The following is a 19551-nucleotide window of genomic DNA, read 5'->3' on the forward strand; positions in this document are numbered from 1 at the left end:
GAACAACAAATTGATGCCCCCCCAAATCAATAAAAACAAAAGTGTGTTTACACAGTATAGTTCCAACTCCATAATGATTAAAGATGGAATAACTGGGAACAGATTTGGCTTCTGGAGCCACAGAAATTCAAAGTTGGTTTATCTTGGAATCAGTAACTTTCACAGTTTAGACCTGTAAAATTGCTTACAAAGGAAAAGTGAAAAAAAGTGTTCTACACGTAAAAGGTTGTGAAATAATAAAACCGCACACAAAATGCTGAAATGATGATCTTGCTTTCACACCTCTACGCCCGCTGAATTATTTCTCCCCCAAACCCAGCTCCCCTCCCTTTCATCCCTCAGTGCTACCAATTCAAGTTGCAAGAGCTAATCCTCAGGGGCAGAGTCTAGCCCAGTCCCCGCCCCCCCTTCCACTCTGACCCTCCTCCAATTAATCTGACTGCAGTGCAAACCTTTGTGGTTTACTATTGAGCAACCTCCAAGTTTCCCTCGCCCTCCCACCCAACCCCCTCCCCCTCAAATTCAGGAGAACTCCCGTTATGCAGTGCCACCGGCATTACTCATTCATCCCCATTCAGGCTTCCCCAGCATTTATTAAGGGCTCTCGGCTCCTGCCTCTCACTCGCTCTCACTTTCCTCTGCTCAAACTCCGCTCACTCGAGAGGCTCTCGCCTGGTCTCCTCCCGCCAGCTGTGGGAAGTCACGGAAGAACTTTGTCTCTCTCCAGCAATGCATCTCTATGCGATTCTGTTTTGTGTGCTCTGGTCTGCGGCGTGCGCCGAGAACTCGGATGACTATGAGCTCATGTATGTGAATTTGGACAACGAAATAGACAATGGACTCCATCCCACCGAGGACCGTAAGTTTATTTTAACTGTCTCTCTACTAACCCTAACTACATATTCACTTCTTTGGGTCTAAAAACCATACAAGTATTTTGTAACCAATAGAACGGACTAAAAAGTATAGTTTGTTTTGCAGAAAAGAGGAGCACTTTTAGGAAAGGTTTCAAAAAGTAATTCCTGTCACAGATACAGAATGGGTTGAGCCATATGAAATCGCCGACGTTTGCCTGTTTTGAGCAACATGAACGGCAATTTCATAGTGTTCAGTTTAACATATACCTGCAGGAATGATTTCTGTCATTCTCAGATATCTTCACGCTGTTTCTTCGAAGTGTCCTTAAAGGGAAAGGGGGTGCTGGGACAGGCTGTAACTTGGGACCACCAAGGGAGGTTAGCTTTTTACAAAATACACCCAAGGGAGGCCTGGGCAGGTCGGTAAAGTGTGTGTGTGTCCCGCGCTCTAGCCACGCCGTGTGACTGCCGTCGGGAGCACTCCGAGTGGGACAAGCTCTTCATCATGCTGGAGGACTCGCAGATGAGGGAGGGCATGCTGCTGCAGGCCACCGACGACGTCCTGCGGGGCGAGCTGCGGAGGCTGCGGGCGGAGCTGGGCCGGCTCGCCGGCAGCCTGGCGAGGCCGTGCTCGCCGGCAGCCCCCGCGGAGGCCAGGCTGGCCCCCGCGCTGGACGAGCTGCTGCAGGCGAGCCGCGACGCGGGCCGCAAGCTGGCGCGCCTGGAGGGCGCCGAGGCGCAGCACCCGGGGAAGGCGGGGCGCGCCCTGGACGCCGTGCTCCAGGAACTGAGGCAGACTCGCGCCGACCTTCGCGCGGTGCAGGGCTGGGCGGCCCGGCACTGGCTGCCCGCAGGTAAGGACGTGGGTCGGCAGGGTCGCCCCTGCGGCTTTGTTCTTCGAGCGCGTTGCAGGAGGCCAAGTCAGGCAACCCTCCAGGGGACACTTTAATGGGGGAAACACACACACACACACCTCTCTATTTCTCCACGCATGGCCACAGAGCACAGACACACAATACAAGGCAGGAACCCCGAAAATAGCTGTGGACGTGACCATCATAGTCTGGAAATAGGCAAGGGCCCCTAACTGACACCCGATCCGACCACGCGTTGCAGGGGCTCTATTGGCCAGTTGTGACCCTGGCCTCTCTAGCGGTCTTGCTTTCCTCCGTTACGGATTTACACTTCTTCTAAGTTTAGCCGGTCCCTCTCTTTAAGGGAGCTCTGGTTCCCCGCGCTATTTCAGGGCCCAGCCTAATTTTTAGGGACGCTTTCTAATCCCTGGCCAGCCTCTCCTTCCTGCCTGTTCTGAGCAAGAGACTTGAGGCCGAATCTGATCTCATGAAGGGTTAATTGAATTCCTGAGGGGCCCTCAGCCCCCAGGGTCTGTGGAATTACCTGGCTAGTGGAGGTCCCAGGGTGTGCGCTTTGGCTCCAAAGTGAAATCGGTAGTGTAAGAGCCAATTGGTATTCTGGTCCCACCCCAGAGATCTGTGTGTGTGTGTGTGTGTGGTGGGGGTGTCAGAGTCAAACAGGAGAGAGGTGGTTCAAACCAGATGCAATTTGTCAAAGTCTCATGTGATATTCCATGAATCACCAAATGCATGTGGGTATTATTCCATACATTTAAAATACATTAAAAGAAATAAAGAGAAGACTTGGAGCCAAGTGACACTCCTTTCTAATTCGAAATTTCTAGGAAATGGTGATGCAACAGTGATTTGTGGGTTATATTAGAAAATCTGTGTTCTGGGTTAGACAATATAACTGCACGTTTCCGGAGAATCTCAGAAACTGAAAAAATTACAAACAATGCCACTCTTCCTTATATTTCCAATATAGTAACTCTTATTTGATGAAGTATGAGGAAAATCATAAGCATGTGTGAGAGCACACTTCATTTAAATTACAGAAACTATACCAGAATATCAATCTTTACTGAATCTTTGAGAATTGTTTAGCAGTACAGAACATATTTTCTTAAATATTCAGTTGGGCTTCAGAAAAAAAGCATAATATCAAATATGCAATAGATCCTCAATGTAAGTGATAAGGAGACAAATTAAAATTCTGTGGCTATTTTAATGAATGAAATTTCTTGTCTTTTGCAAACCATGTAAAGTCATTGTACATATAAATGTACCTGAAAAACTGAAGAATTATGCTAATTTTCATCTTCACCTCTGCATAGTAGTTAGAGCAGGAGAGGGATGTATTTCTTAATTCTAAAATGTTAATCTTTTTATTAAATCCAATAATACATTTACCCACATGCTTTGATTTCCCCTCTCTTGGTTTTCTGCCAGCTTGGCTTCTAAGGGATTCCTAATCATTCTGTTGTTGGCCTCCGAAGAACCTGGTTTTAATTTTGTTTGGTCTTTGATAACTTAATCAGAAAAACCTATTAGTTAAAAGCCATTTCATAAGAGAGTTTCTGACATTTTAAAGAGATATCAAGAGCCTCAATCACTGGTCCCCAAAAGAACCAGAAAAAGCCTGCCAACATGCAGTTCCACTCCATGAACTCACACAGCCAGGGCAGCCTGCAGGGGAAGCTGGGTCTCTGAAAGGCAATGAAGGAATGCTTTGGAATGCATCCCCGACTGCCTGGGCTGATTGAAAGAGGAAATCAGTTAATTAGGTTGCAGTAGGCACCCTCCTGAATGCTACTTTTCTGAAATATTACAGGGAATATCTCAAATGCCCAGGCATAATGTGATCTTTTGTTCCATGAGCTTGCTTTGATTTATTGAACACAGCTAGGAAAAAAAAAAAAAAAAAAAAAAAGCACCTACCAATTTCATTTGAAAAAAGAATCAATGTCTCATTAGAATTAATTTTTAAAAATCTTCAAAAATTCAAATTATTCAGTGGAAAGTTAATAATAATGTGTGACAGAACCAAGTTTGTGCTTAGTACTGTAGTTATTTTTATAGGATTTTATGAATCTTAATATTTTCTTCAACTATTTACATCTGTTTAATTTTTTTTAGAAGAGACCCTAGCCCTTAGCCACTTGCAGGCATTTAACTTAGCTTACCACACTCTGCATGGATGTTTGGTTCCTGCAGGTTCTGTCTATTCAGCAGTTAGTCTTTAAATGCCCTGGAAGTTTACTTACAAAGCTATTTTATGGCAAATCTTCCTTAGGTTGTTGCAGAGGGAATGCCTGGTCCTAATTTAGATTTAAAAATATTTCTTTATCTGTTCATTTATACATATATGACATTAGAATAAAGCAGAGCTCATCTGTTAAAAGTTTTAGCACATAGTTTCCCAGAGACACCTAGAAGGACTTCATTTCAACATTTCCAGCTCCCTTACCAGACATGTGATCTGGAGAGGGGCTCAGGGGGGAATTCACCGAGCTCCCAATCCCCAACTTTGAAAGTTTCCTTCTAAGTGCTCTTTAGCAGAAATATGTTCTTCAACAATCCTTTTGGAAGAATTCACTCTTCTGTAAAGTTTTCTATTACTGCTTAAATGGTATTTTTAAGCATGAGAACAAGTAAGAGTTTTTAAGCCATCCTTGTTCTACACAGCTCTTCCTGAGTGCTACATAGTTAGTTGTTACTTACTGATTTTCAGAATATTGGAAGGAGAATGGAAGGAAGAACCTTTTATAGAAAACAGTAAAGCTTGGAGAGATTAGTGGGGTCATCAAAAGCTGCACAGCTTACTAGTAGTACAACAAACTGAATTCCAGCTGTTCTAGTCAAATCCAGGGGTTCCTCTACCATTGAAAGACAATGCAGTGTGCAGGTTAAGGGCTGCCTCTGCAGCCCCAGTGCCCAAGTCCGAACCCTAGTTTTACCACTTATCATCTATGTAAACATAGCTCAGGTACTTAGTGCTCTCTGACTCAGTTTTCTCATCTGTCAAATGGGAATATTAAGACTATCTCTTAGAGTTGATATGAAGATTAAAATGACATATTAAAGTGTTAAGAACAGTATCTGGCACATAGTGAGCACCCAATAAAAGTTAGTCATCGCTATTATACATTATTGCCTTTCAAAGGTAGTTTTCTACAAACTTTGTAAAGTTTACAAATATTCTGAGAACATGTGGTATATTAAAATGTATTCAGTAACATGACTATTCTAGTTTTTTTCAAAAATGAATGTTAACAATGGCTAGACAAGGTGAACTAGATCCAATGAATTTCATAAGTTTTTGTTCTAGAAGCTTGGGGAAGTCAAGAAGGAAACCAGTTTGGCTCTGAGTTCTTGGAAATTATGGTGTCATTGTTTGAAGTTAATGAAGAGTGATTCAACATTTTTTAAAAGGCTGTAACAAAGAAAAGTTAGTTGGGAGGGGAAATAGTTATTAAAACATGATTTTCATTATTTTGTGGGATTGGACAGTTTGGCTTCTCTGCATGCCTTCTCCTCCATTTAAATGCTTCATTGAATGGGACAGTTGGCTTTCCTTATTCCCATTTCCTTTGCTCTACAGAGAGTATGTTTGAGGCCCCTCAAGTCATGATGTGATACTGCATATAATTTTCAATTGTAGTCATTAAAATGATCATGCTAAAATACCTAAATGCCAGAATCATTTGTGAATGACTTCATATTTTCTTTCATATTCTTCTTATTGTCTTGCTACTCTAGGTTGTGAAACAGCGATTTTATTTCCAATGCGTTCCAAAAAGATTTTTGGAAGCGTGCATCCGGCAACACCAATGAAGCTTGAATCTTTTAGTGCCTGCATTTGGGTCAAAGCCACAGATGTATTAAACAAAACCATCCTGTTTTCCTATGGCACGAAGAAGAATCCATATGAGATGCAGCTGTACCTCAGCTATCAATCCATCGTGTTCATGGTGGGTGGAGAAGAGAACAGACTGGTTGCTGATACTGAGATTTCTCTGGGAAGGTGGACCCGTCTGTGCAGCACCTGGAAGTCAGAGAAAGGATGCATGTCCTTGTGGGTAGATGGTGAACTGGTGACTACCGCTGTTGGGATGGCCACAGGTCATGTTGTTCCTGAGGGAGGCATACTGCAGATTGGCCAAGAAAAGAATGGCTGCTGTGTGGGCGGTGGCTTTGATGAAACATTAGCCTTTTCTGGAAGACTCACAGGCTTCAATATCTGGGATCGTGTTCTCAGCAATGAAGAGATAAGAGAGACCGGAGGAGCAGAGTCATGTCACATCCGGGGAAATGTTGTTGGGTGGGGAGTCACAGAGATTCAGCCACATGGAGGAGCTCAGTATGTTTCCTAAGGGTTGTGAAACTCTACTTGAAGCCAAAGAAAGAAACTCACGTTTTAAACATATGCCAGTTGGAAAGGTCTAAAAACCTCAATGCATATTAAGAACACTTGAGACTAATGAAGGAGAGCGTTGAGATCAATCTTTATTTATCTTGGCAAAATACTGAATAAACAGTTGAGCAAAGACATCGGAGAAGGCTTTTGGGGATATTGTTACTAGACTTTATGCCACAGTGCTTTCAAATTAATGCTGTGTCTTTGTCAGATAAACTCTCAAATAATTAAAAAGGACTGTGTTGTTGAACAGAAGGACAATTGTTTTACTTTTCTTTGGTTAATTTTGTTTTGGCCAGAGATGACTTTTACATTGGAAGAATAATAAAATAACATTTGGTGTCCATTGTTCATTGTTATTGGCATGTACCTTATTATAAAAAAAATGATGATGAAACGTATTTATACTACAATGTGACTTAACAACAAATGTAGTTTATGTGTTATAATCAAATGCCACGTTTTTTTGAGAGGATAGTTATATAAGTTATATTGTAAAATGATTTTGTATTAATTTTATTAAAACTATTTTTGTAAAGCTCTACTGTAAATAAAATATTTTATAAGTCTAGCCCATGTCATGTAATTATACATTTAAAAGATATTGGAGCAACTCCACACTTCTCTTTCTTCATCTAAAGTGGGCAATTAGTTTTCAGATACTAGTCTGTTATGTAAATAGTAAGAGTTAATCTTATTAGAAACAAACTATGGAGTCGTGTTAAGCATTGACTTTCTTTAAATCATAATGAAGAAATATGATCTCAGCTACATCAACTCATCTCTCTGGGTTTAGTTTTTGCAGCTGAGAAATCAAGAAGTTGAGAAAATAATATTTCTAGGTCCCTCCCAGTTTGATGATTCTACGAGCATATACGACTTTCTGTCCTTTGTAAATGGGAAAAAATAAATTACCAGAGTTCCCCCGATACACATGATGCCTGAACGAGATGGCTTAAGACTGTCATTTTGGAGATCTAAAAATCTGGAAAAGAAACAATGCCTTTTGTCCTTAACAGACATCCCATTCTCTTACTACCCATGAAGAAGAGGACAGTCAAGCTCCTTCACCCTACAGATGGGTGGTGACTCTACCACACCAGTGTCCTCCTCCTGTAGAGGTTATGTGAGGCTGATAGAACATCACAAAGCTCCTTCTGAATATCAGAGGAAGGAAATGTGGTAGAACCACATCAGTGATGATGTGTCCGCCTAAAGATAGGGCCTGAACAACCACAAGTTGTATCCTGTTCAAGCTGTTTGGACAATTGGGCCAGGAGTAATTATCAAAGTATGTTTTGTAACTAAATAGCTTGGTGTCCTTAGACAAGTTACTTAACTCCTCTGGATCTTCTCAGTTGAAGAAGGAATTTGGACCTTGGTACCTTTCAGCTATAAAATTCCATGAATCTAGGAATCTTTGAGGATGCTCATAATGTCAAGTATAGCTTCATCCTACTTGTGAGACTCACAAAACCAGGCTTATGGCTCTCAAAGAAAATTGCAGTTATGAGGCCATAGGCCAGTCTCAGACCTGTGAAGATTACATAATTCAAGGTTGCAGACACAGTGATCATATGCAAATCCCTGTTTAGCTATTGTCTATGTGAGCTGAATGCTCAGCTGGAAGAAGAAATATTGGACCCAGCTTTAAGCAGAGAGTTAGGCATGGTTTCAATTCCTTTCCACATTTCAGCATGAATTATGTCAGTTTAAGAGACCCAAGATGATTCAGGGCAAGATATATGCAAACTCATATGCTAACAAGTTAAATGTAAGTGAACTCTACATTTTTTTACAGGAATCGCATGTTGAGGGCAGAGAAAAAACAAATAGGAGAGACTAAAGTAATACTTGGGTTACAAATGTATACTATAGTAGTTAAGTCTGGATAGGTATTCAGGAACATCTAAACTGTTCTCTGATATTTATTTTCCCTCTTTTCCTAAGTAATAGAATTCTGATTTTAATGGCACATGTGGTCTCTCAGAGTGAAGTCTGTATTTTATTTTTTTTTATTTTTATTTTTTTTAATTTTCAGATTTAATGTGTTTTATTGATTAAAATATTACATTTGTGCCAATTTCCCTTCCCTCTGCTCCCCTCCACCCGGTGACCCCCCTCCCTCCAGTTGTCCCCCCCTTTTAGATTATGTCCATTAGTTGTGCATACAGTTCCTCCCAACCTCTCTCCGTCTATTCCATTCCCTCCTACCATGATCCCCAATTCCTATATCATCTCCCTCCCTCTCCCTACTCCCCCTCCCTGTTGACCTCCCCCCAATATGCTTCCCGTACCCACAGTTCCTTTTCCACTCTCGTTGCCTGTTTAGTTTGCCTTTGTTTCATCTCCCTAGCTTCTGTTTTTTAAACCAGTCCCTTTAACATCTCATATAACAGTGGTTTGGATCTAATGAACTCTTTCAGTTTTATTTTGTCCTGGAAACACTTTCTCTGTCCTTCTATTCTGAATGACAATTTCGCTGGATAGAGTATTCGTGGTTGTAGGTTTTGGATTTTCATTACTTTGAATATTTCTTGCCAGTCTCTTCTTGCCTGTAGGGTCTCCCTTGAGAAGTCAGCTGATAGTCTAATTGGGACCCCTTTGTATATAATTCTTTTCTTCTCTCTTGCTGCTTTTAAGGTTCTCTCTTTATCTTTAATTTTTGACATTTTGATTATAATGTGTCTTGGAGTGGTTCTCCCTGGGTCCAGTCTCTTGGGAACTCTCCTTGCTTCCTGGACCTGCAAGTCTATTCCCTTCCCCAAGTCTGGGAAGTTCTCCTTTATTATATTTTCACTCAATTTTTCAAGTTCTAGTTCATCTTCCTCACTCTCTGGCAAACCAATGATTCTTATGTTGGGCCTTTTATAGCTGTCCCAGAGGTTTCTGATCCTCTCATTGTTGCTTCCCATTTCCTCTCTCTGCATTGGTTGACTGCTTGTTCCTTCTCCATATTCCAGTTTGTTGAAATGAACTCTGGATTTTTTTTCCTCACCATCTGTCTCGTATGTGGTTTTGTTCCTTTCGTTATGAATGTTTTTCGCTTCTTTCTTATCTTTTTCCTGCTCTTTTGTGAATTCTGCAAGCCACCTGATAACAATGGCCCAGAACTGAGCATCTGACAGGTTTCTTATCTGTTCATCTGTCAGGTTCTCTATCTGTTGCCTGGTGAGCTGTGTCACCGGGATTTCTATAGTTGTCTGCCTCATTTTGACAGATGCGTTTTGTTTTCTTGGGCCGGCTGTAGGGGGCAGTGCCTGTGTACGCGTCACAATTCAGCGACCGGCGCCTGTCCGCGACCTATTTCGCAGCCCTGTGGCGCTTTCTTTGGGGGCGGGGGTCCAAGATGGATTCACACAGTTATTCATCTAGGAGACCGGGATCCGTCCTCCCGCCCCCCTGGGCCTCACTGTTCAAGGCGATGCGGTGGCTGCTTTCCCCAGCGCTGGGGTCGAGCACTGCCAGGGGCTTGACTGCCGCCGGGATTTTTCGCCGCCCCAGGTGCAACCGCAAACAGCGCTGCCCTCTTTAACTCTTACCTGCCCAAATGGCACCGCTGGTTTATAACTTCATATGTTGGGCTTCCATGTAGTTTTATTTTCTGGAATTTCTAGTTATCCTTTGTTTTGAAGTAGTTGTATTCCTCTCTAGTTGTAGAGGGAGACCTAGCGTGTCCGTCTAAGCCTCCATCTTGGCCGGAAGTCTCTAAAGTCTGTATTTTACAGAGTAAAGTATGTATTTTACATCATTAATTGCAGCTAGGTGTGACCATATGACTAAGTTCTGGCTGACATTGAAATATTGAGTGTGATTCTCTTTCCCTTCCTCCTTCTCCCTGATTGGAATATGGTATGATGGCTGGAATCTCAGCAACCATCTTAGACTGTGAAAGTCAGTGTAACAACGTGGAGAAAGCCTGGTTCTCCGATGCTGTGAAGTTTCTTTGCCAGCCCTGAGCTGACTGTCCTTGGACTTCTTTTACTTGAGAGAAAAATATACTTCTGTATTCTTTAATCCACTATTGATTGACTACCTAATGTAATCCTTATCCAGTAAAGCAATTCTTTCTAATTAAAAAAAAAAAGCACTTTATTCCCTCAAAATGCTCACACACCCCCTGTGTTCATTGCAGCGTTATTTACAATAGCCAAGATTTGGAAACAACCTAGGTGCCCACTGAGAGACAATGGATTGAAAAGGTGTGACATATATCTACCATGGAATATTACTCAGCCATAAAAAAGAATAAAATCTTGCCATTTGCAACACTATAGATGGACCTAGAGGATATTATGCTAAGTAAAATAAGTCAGACAGAGAAACAAATATCATATGATCTCACTTATATGTGGAATCTAAAAAACAAAACAAAGTAAAAAAATGAAACAGAAACAAACTCACAGATACAGATACAGAGAACAAACTAAGGGTTGCCAGAGATGGGGGTGGGGATGAGATGATGAACAAAAAACGTCAAAGGGATTAAGAAGTATTATAAACTGCCAGTTATAAAGCTAGTCACAGGGATATAATGTACAGCATAAAGAATATAGTCAGTAATATTGTAATAACTATGTATAGTGCCAGATGGATACTGGACTTAATATGGTAATCACTTCATAAGGTATATAAATGTCTAATTACTATATTGTGTACCTGAAACTAATATAATATTGTATGTCAATGATAATTTTTTAAAAATTAAAAATACCCTATAGACTATACTTAGAAAATACATTTTATAAATTGTCAGGAAGTTGGGTGGCTGACTTTGTTTTTTAACTAATAGAATTTAAAGGGTTTTAGAATACATAGTGACAGGGAAAGGAGACAGTAAAACTGAGATAAAATATCCTTAAAAATTATTAGTATGTTGGTTTAGTTTAGTACATTTATTCATCAAAATGGTTATGGGAATCATCATATTATGGCATAGTAAAATAATTGTGCAAGATGCTTCAAGTTATTAGGAAGTAATTATATATACATATATAAAGAAAAAATATTATATGTGTGTGGTAGGGTGACCAAATATCCTGGTTTGCCTAAGATTGTCCCATCTGTAGCACTGAAAGTCCCATGTCCCAGGAAACACTTTAGTTCCAGGTAAATTGTGACAGTTTGTCAACTAGCAGATACATGGGTATGTCAGTAGAACAACTTCTTTTGCAGTGATAGTATATGAACAAAACAGTTGATATATTTTTCTTGTCTATTATAATATAAATTGGTTTTAATTAAGTATTAATTCCTTTAAAACATATTTAGAACATTTGATCACTAAGAGTTTAGAGCTTAGTATTTACAATTACTTAATTAACTTCACTTTAACAGAGTTAGATTTGTAAACAAAGAAGAAATTATAACTGAATTTTATGTCATCTTGTTAAATATTATATTTTAAAGCTCTTGAGAGAAGCTTACTAAAACAAAATATCTCTTAAACTATCCTTTATCCACTTAAGAAATAGCACTCGTAGTGTTAAAAATCTTAATGTATAAGTTCACTTAAATATTTTTAAACTTATTGAACTTGAAAACTCAGATTGCTGACACTTGCATCCTGCTTTATAAATCTGGAGTGTAGAAGAAAATTTGCTGGGCTTCAGGCAGGTTGGAAATTCAGCATTCAAATTTTACTAACTACAAGAAGTCAACACTGTCAGCTAATCTTTATAAGTCTCAAATTAGCCAAAAAAGTAGGGATAGTAGGACTTGTTTTCCTTGCTGAATGGTTATTACAAAAATGACAATAAAACAGAAAATGTATCTAAAAGTGATTTCAAAGCCATAAAATAATATTTGAAATAAAAGTTATCTTAAAATTTTTTTCCAAGTCATTTCAGTGGATTAAGTAGAAAATAAGCAAACAAACAAATAAATTTAAAGATTCCCTTACATTGTGGGTCAGTTGGTCTGAGTTCAGCAAAGGGGATGCTCCGCTCTGGGCAGGTCTTATTCTACTTCACAGCACCATCTGCTGGTAGAGTTGAAAAGGTGCAAACTGGCCTGATCCAAGATTTGATTAACTCAGATCCTTTTCTGTTTTAAAGTTATGTCTCTATTTCTTAATTAATATTTGTGTTGGCTTTTTACAACATTATAGTCAATATTTCCAAATGTATATAAATATTCAGGTTAAATATTCTTAAAAATATTGTCCAGTCACCCATCTTAGAATATTTGATTAATAAATTCTTTCCCAACAACCTGTAATATGGTGAACTTAGAACCGTTTCCTTTAAGAATAATTGTATCATGAATTGCTAGTAGCTAAGCATTTCCTAGGGATTATTAAGCTTCAAAATGAATATGGTTCTGCCTTCAGCATTTTAACGTGGGCCTGGCATATGGCATATGATAATTAATGATGACAAGGATGATGATGATGATGATTATGATATTAAGAATAATCATAGTAGCCATGATGAACTATGGTCTGGCATTATGCAAAATATATCTGCTTTATCTATTTAAGCTTCACAGCTACACTGTGTGGTACATATTATTACTGCCATTATAAATGGGGGTGTGTGTGGTCAATTGGCTATCTCCATTTCTTCTGAGACAGCTCACTAATCGGTGGTTTGAATTTTCTTTAGCATTGAGAAAGAAATGAAGTGAATTCATCATAATTAACTAGACAGTCTTCTTTAGGCTATTGCCAACCAGTCAGAAAAGAATGTGGACTCTTGCTGAGACTTTCCTAAGACTTTCTACTTAAGTTTCAAATCATCTGCAGTCAATCTTGTTACTTGTGCCAGCGGACCCGGTAAAGGCATGTTGACAGAGGGACATAGTATTTCCTTATTATGGCCACTGACTTGGAAATGCAAAGGCAGGGACACTACTGCTTCAGTTTTGATACCAGTGGTGCGTGTTGCATCACAGAGATCCAAATCAAAATCTGGAAGGGGTTTCTCTACAAGCCCTCAAATAACCACTTAGAGTTGGAGAGACCCTGATTTTAGGGGTTTCCAATAATATTGTCATCTTTTTGGGTGAAAGATAAGCATTAGTCATGATTTTAAATTCTAATATTGGACAGGTTCTACAGAGCATCTTCTCATGGCAAAGAACAAGTCTGGAGAATTACTCAGAGCCACTGAAAAACAACTTTCCCACTCTGAAAAGATTCTGATGTTACAAAATATGGAATTACCTCTAATGTCCTTTAATGGATTAAGAATGTTTCCTTCTGTTTGCTGGTTTGCTGAGAGATTTTTAAAAATCATGAATAGACTTTGCATTTTACAAAAGGAGAGATTTAAAGCTCTGCTTTATTCCACATGAAATTAATCTATGCATGTTGTGATATGGACAGTTGTCCCAGAACCATTTATTGAATAGTCTATCCTCATTGATTATGAAGGTTCCCCTGCTATCTGCAATTTCCATTTATGCCTAGATGTGTTTCTGGCCTCCTTATTCTATTCTATGAACCATTGGCCTGTTCTTGCACTGGTGCTACACCTTTTTAATTACAGATGCTTTATTCATGATCAACTTATTGTAAATTGAAAATATCATAAGTTGAAAATGCATTTAATACACCTAACCTGTTGAACACCATAGCTTAGCCCAGTCTACCTTAAGCATGACCAGAATGCTACATTAGCCTACAATTGGGCAATGATGCTGAATTTCATCTCAAGAATAATTGCCTTTCTCTTCTCCTCACCAGAAGCAGGAGACATATGGGCATTTTTATTGACATGATTGGATGTGAAAACACAAAACAATATTTAAAAAAAACCCTGGTAACACAATATTCTGTACAGTATCAGTTGTTAAGCCTCATGATCTTGTGGCTGACTTAGAGCTGCAGCTCACCGCCACTGTCCAGCATCAGAAAAGTATTGTACTGCATATGGCTAGTACGGGAAAAGGTCAAAATTCACAATTCAAAGTTGGTTTCCTGCCAAACGTGTACCACTTTCACACTACGGTAAAGTTAAACCATTGTATGCCAGCGACTGTCAGTATTATGGTTTCACAATGTCTTCATATCTGGAAATTACTGCTTCCCCCTCCTCCCCAAACTTTCCCATATTCTACAAAATTGTCTTGGCTTCCTGTTTCAGTGTATTTTGCCTGTGATTTTAAAATCAGCTTGTCCTTTTTCATGAAATCTTTGCAGAGATTTCATTAAAATTTCATTGCATTTATAATCTATAAATTATAAATTAACTTAAGAGAAAATTGAGATGGTTGCTACATCAAGTTTTCCCATCCCTGAACATGGTTTGTTGCCCTATTTGCATATCTTTTATTTAATTACTTTCAATAACATTTTATTCTTTTATTTCAGAAGTCACACACATCTTTTTCTCTAGGTATCTTTTATGTTGCTACTTTATTATTTTTAATATTACATTTTAAATTTGTTATTATTGGTGTATAGGAAAACAACTGGTTTTTATAAATTGATCTCACTTTCAGAAATTTTTCTGAAATTTCTCTTATTATGTCCAAGAATTGACTAGAGTTTTTGGATTTTCTGCTATAGGTAATCATATTTTCTAGACATATTAATAGTCATCACTTCCTTTTTGGTTCTCATAACCAGGATAAAAGTTGACTTATTGGCACATTCTTGTCTCATTCCTGACTTTAAAGGAGTACCCTTAATGTCCAGAAAAAGTCCAGCCATTGTTAGTATAATGCGAATGGTTTGCATTTGACGTTGTTGGACATGAGTGCATCCTGGCTACACAACTACTAGCTGAGTGGGTAAGTTTCCTAATTGTGAAATGGGGGTGATAATAAAGTTAACCTCATAGGGTTGAGGTGAGAATGAAATATGAGGTCTGTCCACAAAAAAGTCCCTCTATTGTTAATATAATGAGAACAATTGGCATGACATTGCTGCAACCTGGCAGCCAAGGAGAGTGGACTGGAATGAGTATTCATGAGCAATGATGACTTCACTGTACTTGTCAATGGGGCATTAGATGCCGTTGAGTGAGCATGTGTACTGTGTGGCTGTAACATTCAAAATGAGTTAGTGAGTAGAGCAATGAATCTGTATCAAATTTTGTATTAAGCTTGAATGTTCCCCCTCGGAAAATATTCAGATGATTCAGAAGTCTACAGCTACAGGCAACTGGTGATTGGCAATTTTATCACAATGCACCCACTCATGCATCATGTCTCATGCAGATTTTTAGTGAAACATCAAATCACCCAGGTGACTCAGTCCCCCATACAGCCCCGATTTGGTGCCCTGTGACTTCTGCCTTTTCCCCAAACTAAAGTCACCTTTGAAAGGGAAGAGATTCAGATCATTGATGAGATTCAGGAAAATACGATGGGGCATCTGATGGTGATTGGGAGAGCTGTGTGAGGTCCCAAGGTGCCTACCATAAGGGAGACTGAAGCGTCATTGTCATGTGTACCATGTTTCTTTTATGTTGTATCTTCTTCAATAAATGTCTCTATTTTTTATATTATATGAATCGATACTTTCTGGACAGTCCTTTGTATATAGTGGTGAAACATTAGGAGTGTTTAATAAATACACTTTTAATCACTTTAAGAAGTTTTCCAAAATTTTTAGTTTGTAAATTTTTTTTCCATGAATGGATACTGAATTTTATGAGATGCTTTCTATCACATGACTTTTTCCCCTCTTTAGTCGTTACTGCGGGAAATTATATTTGAATATTAAACTATCCTTGTATTCTTGGTGTAAATTCAACTTAGTCATTATGAATTTTATATATTAATAAATTCTCCCTCATAAGATATTGGGAAAATTATATGAATTTAAATACCAGTATCTGGTACAGAGAAATCCCTTAACAAATGTGTACTATTTTTTTCTTTAAGCATTGCTAGTCACTTTGCTAAAATTTTTATTTGTGATTTGTGTATCTGTGTTTATAATTGAGATTAGCCTATACTTTCCTTTCTTATATTCTTCTCATCTGGTATTGATATCATGGCTATAACTGGCTTTGTAGAATTAGTTGGAGAATAAACTTCTTTTTAATCATCTGAAAAAGTTTAGATAAGATTGTAATTATTTTTTGTATATTTTTTCTAATTTTCTTATAAAATTAAATGAGAGTTTTTGGTTTTGCTTTTATTTGGTAGGCTGATTTTAAAATACTGATTCAATTGCCTTATTTGATAGAGAATATTCAGATTTTTCTATCTCCTTACCACTCAAGTACAAATCAAGACAATACTCTGCTAATGCCTTTAATCCTTCCTCCAAAAGGAAGAACTTTGCACAATTTCCTTCTTACTGGGAGAGTTCAGTAAATACAAAACAGAAAAATAAAGTCTAATCAAAGTGAATAAAATAAATGTTTGTATTTAATATAAAAGTAAACATTATTACTTATATGTAATCATTATTAATGAGAAGTAGTAAAAAATGGCTTGAAACTATTAAATATTCATCTTCAGGAATAAGTAGATAAGCTCATTTGACAAAGTCTCTCATGATTGATTGGTAAGTATAATGGAGGCATTTGGTTTGGAACCAGGGACAAATATGTACAATAAAGTTGAAAAACTATGGTTATAGAATAATATCAGTCAAGTGTAAGGGGCAGTTACCACTGGTACACCACAAGGATTGCCTGGCTCCATCTGGTCTACTTCTTTTAATTAGTGTTTTAAAATGAAGGTTAGAGTGGTTCTTTTCATAAAACTTATGGATGGCAAGAACCTTGGAAGAACTACAGATACATTGAGATGAAAGACTCATTATCCAATATTTTGGCATGCCAAAGCAATGGGCTGACTCTCTTAAGAAGAAAGCGTAAAGTAATAAAAATAAATACTTATATAAGGTTGTAAACAAGCATGTGACTATGTCAAGTCAAACGGAGACAATGAGATTAGATATGGAGGTTTTTTTTTTTTCTTCTTAATTTTGGTATTCACGGGGATGTGAGCTGGTTACTGCAGAGGCCTATAATGTGGAACATGAGCATGAATCCAGTCCATAGAAGCAGAGTTGAGTAATGACTTTCGGGATCACCAATGAATCAAGCAGTGTGGGAAGTTTGATATACTGATGCACTTTCCAGTCATGTGCTCCAGTGAGGAGATTTTCCTTCTCCTAATTCTTCTACTTCTCCTCTCCTCCTTCTTTTTCTTCTTCTTCATCATCATCCTTGTCATTGTCACCATCATTAAAGCATTTATTAGTATACCTGGGGTCTCTGTCATTAAAATACTATTAATTGGTAAAATAGGGTAATAACAGGACTTCTGTTATGGAATTATTGTGAAGATTAAATGATATAATCAGTATAAAACACTTAATACAGTATTTGGCTTAAATAGAGCATGAAATAAAATTTAGTCATTGTAGTTATTATGGTTATTGTAATTATTATTGTTATTATTGAATGGATGACAATTTGTTGGGGCTTCAAGCATTGCCTGGGTAACTGAGCTAAATTATATTTAATGTTCCAATGTAAGATTTTACACTTCTATAATCCTAATCTTGTAAAAACTAGATTAAACCAAATAACTGCAAACTTGAACGTTTTCTGAAGAACTAGAAAAATGGAAGAATGAGGATTCAGATAATGTAAGTTAAGGAGAAAGTTCTAAAGGGACAAAACTATAGCTAAAGAAAAAAGAAATCTTTTTGATGGTTTCTAAGGCTGTTTGGAAGGATGTATATAGGACAAAAATTTGCAGAGCAAAAAATAACTCAGAGACAGCAGATTACTTCTGCTTTGAAGTTCAAAGTTTGATGTGCTCATGTGAGTGATTGTGAAGGTTTACAGACATATCTGTCCTAAAAATCTAAACCCTGAAACATGTAGCCTCAACCTTTTAGTTCATATTGTCATTTATTTTATGGTAATTTTCATTGTGCAAGGTCAAATAAGTCAAATCATTTGTTTATTTCAAATGCTTGCAATGAATTAAGAAAGTGTACTTCGCATTTCAAAAGATTTCTTTGTCATTGAAAGTGCATTTCAAAACAAACAAACAAACCCAAATATATGACTTAAGTTCTTGGCAGCTACAAAGAGACAATTCAATTTTTTTTTTTTTCATATATCAGTTACTTATGTGTGGTGTGTATAAGTGTTTGTAATTCCTACAAAATCTGCTCCAAATATGTAGCCAAGGTGGTGAAAAAAACATAATTGTTTTTATGAACTTTTAGCAAATTTAATATGTATAAAGTGAAATTAGCAATTCAAACTTGTAGCCAAGAGAATGATACTGACTAGTAATATCGATGACAAATATTTCCATGGGAGCACAGGGAGAGTGATAAACTTCCACTGTCATGGCTGGGGTTCAGACATATACGGGCATATGGCAGATAGTTGGGGTAGCTGGTCAGATGCATATGGCAGATAGTTGGGGTAGCTGGTCAGATGTCTGAGAGTGGGGGTGGGGGAGTCTTCTTGGGAATGTCTGGTACAATAAACAGAACCTTGGTCCTTGGGAGGCCATCCGCATTTTGAGAACTGGAGGTCTAATGATTTGCTAGCCCGACTCTTGGGTTGATAGAGGAGCTCAAGGAAAAGACCATTTTAGAGAAAACAAAACGGTCTATTGACCACAAACTAGGTAACACAGTTTGGCCCTGAGAGCCGAGCAACCCTATTCTGGGGTCTCTCTACCAAAATGTAACACCAAGGAGAAATATAAGTGTTCTCCCTGATCCTGCAAATGGAATTAGTGGACTGAGGCCTGGTGGTTCCTGAGCTTCAGGTAGAGCAGTACAAAAGGGCAGACAGGCAGGGCAGTGTGGAAGGGAGTCTGTTCCTGGGACCTTGGTAGTGGCAATAGCTGCAGAGTGGGCTGGGCCCCAGGGTGGTGGGGGTGGGCCCCACCACAGCCTGCCATGCCAGGAAGCATGGCAAGAACAGCAGCACAGGCATGTGCACTGGTCTGGACACTTCAGAAAGAGAGCACTTTGTCTGGGAGCACTTTACAGGAGGCTAATGTTCAACTGGAGCATGTGGAGAGGGGGTGATTGCAAAATGGAGGCCCAGATGCTCATGGACCTCATACACTTTTATTGATGATCACTGCAGACATTTCAGTGCCTATCAAATAATACCATATATTTTTCTCTTATTCCAAATCCAAAAAGCATGGTTTCTGATTTGAAACCAAGGGGGGGAAAAAAAATACAAGACAAAGAAAGTATTTTGAGTGGACTAACTTGTTTTCTTTCATTCAAATGTAAAACAGCAGAGATTAACTGTTAACTCCCGATTTGAGTTTTTATGGTAGTATTTAACACAATTACAGAGCAGTCCCCAGTCATGTTCACATTTCAGAAGTCTCGACACATTTTCTTGCTTTGAGAAACCAGAGGAAGACGAGGTTTTTCATCTGCCACTGAGAGCAGCAGGGTACGTTTCACTCAGTGCAGACGTACGGGCTCACCATAGTCAGTAGATAAATAAGGTGACCA

General features: G+C 38.5%; 2 protein-coding genes across 2 annotated transcripts in view; one reads left to right on the top strand and one right to left on the bottom strand.

The window, feature by feature from the left end:
* Nucleotides 1-19551, bottom strand: part of VEPH1 (ventricular zone expressed PH domain containing 1) — a 205981-nt gene that overhangs the window by 153987 nt on the left and 32443 nt on the right. The window lies entirely within an intron of this gene.
* Nucleotides 608-6381, top strand: PTX3 (pentraxin 3). The gene is made up of 3 exons (XM_090271993.1): nt 608-859; nt 1310-1711; nt 5474-6381. The coding sequence occupies exons 1-3, from the start codon at nt 730-732 to the stop codon at nt 6085-6087; spliced, it is 1146 nt and encodes a 381-aa protein (XP_090128119.1). The 5' UTR covers nt 608-729; the 3' UTR covers nt 6088-6381.

The sequence above is a fragment of the Furipterus horrens genome, unplaced genomic scaffold (assembly GCF_987537825.1).
Source record: "Furipterus horrens unplaced genomic scaffold, mFurHor1.1.pri manual_scaffold_1, whole genome shotgun sequence".
Classification (NCBI taxonomy): domain Eukaryota; kingdom Metazoa; phylum Chordata; class Mammalia; order Chiroptera; family Furipteridae; genus Furipterus; species Furipterus horrens.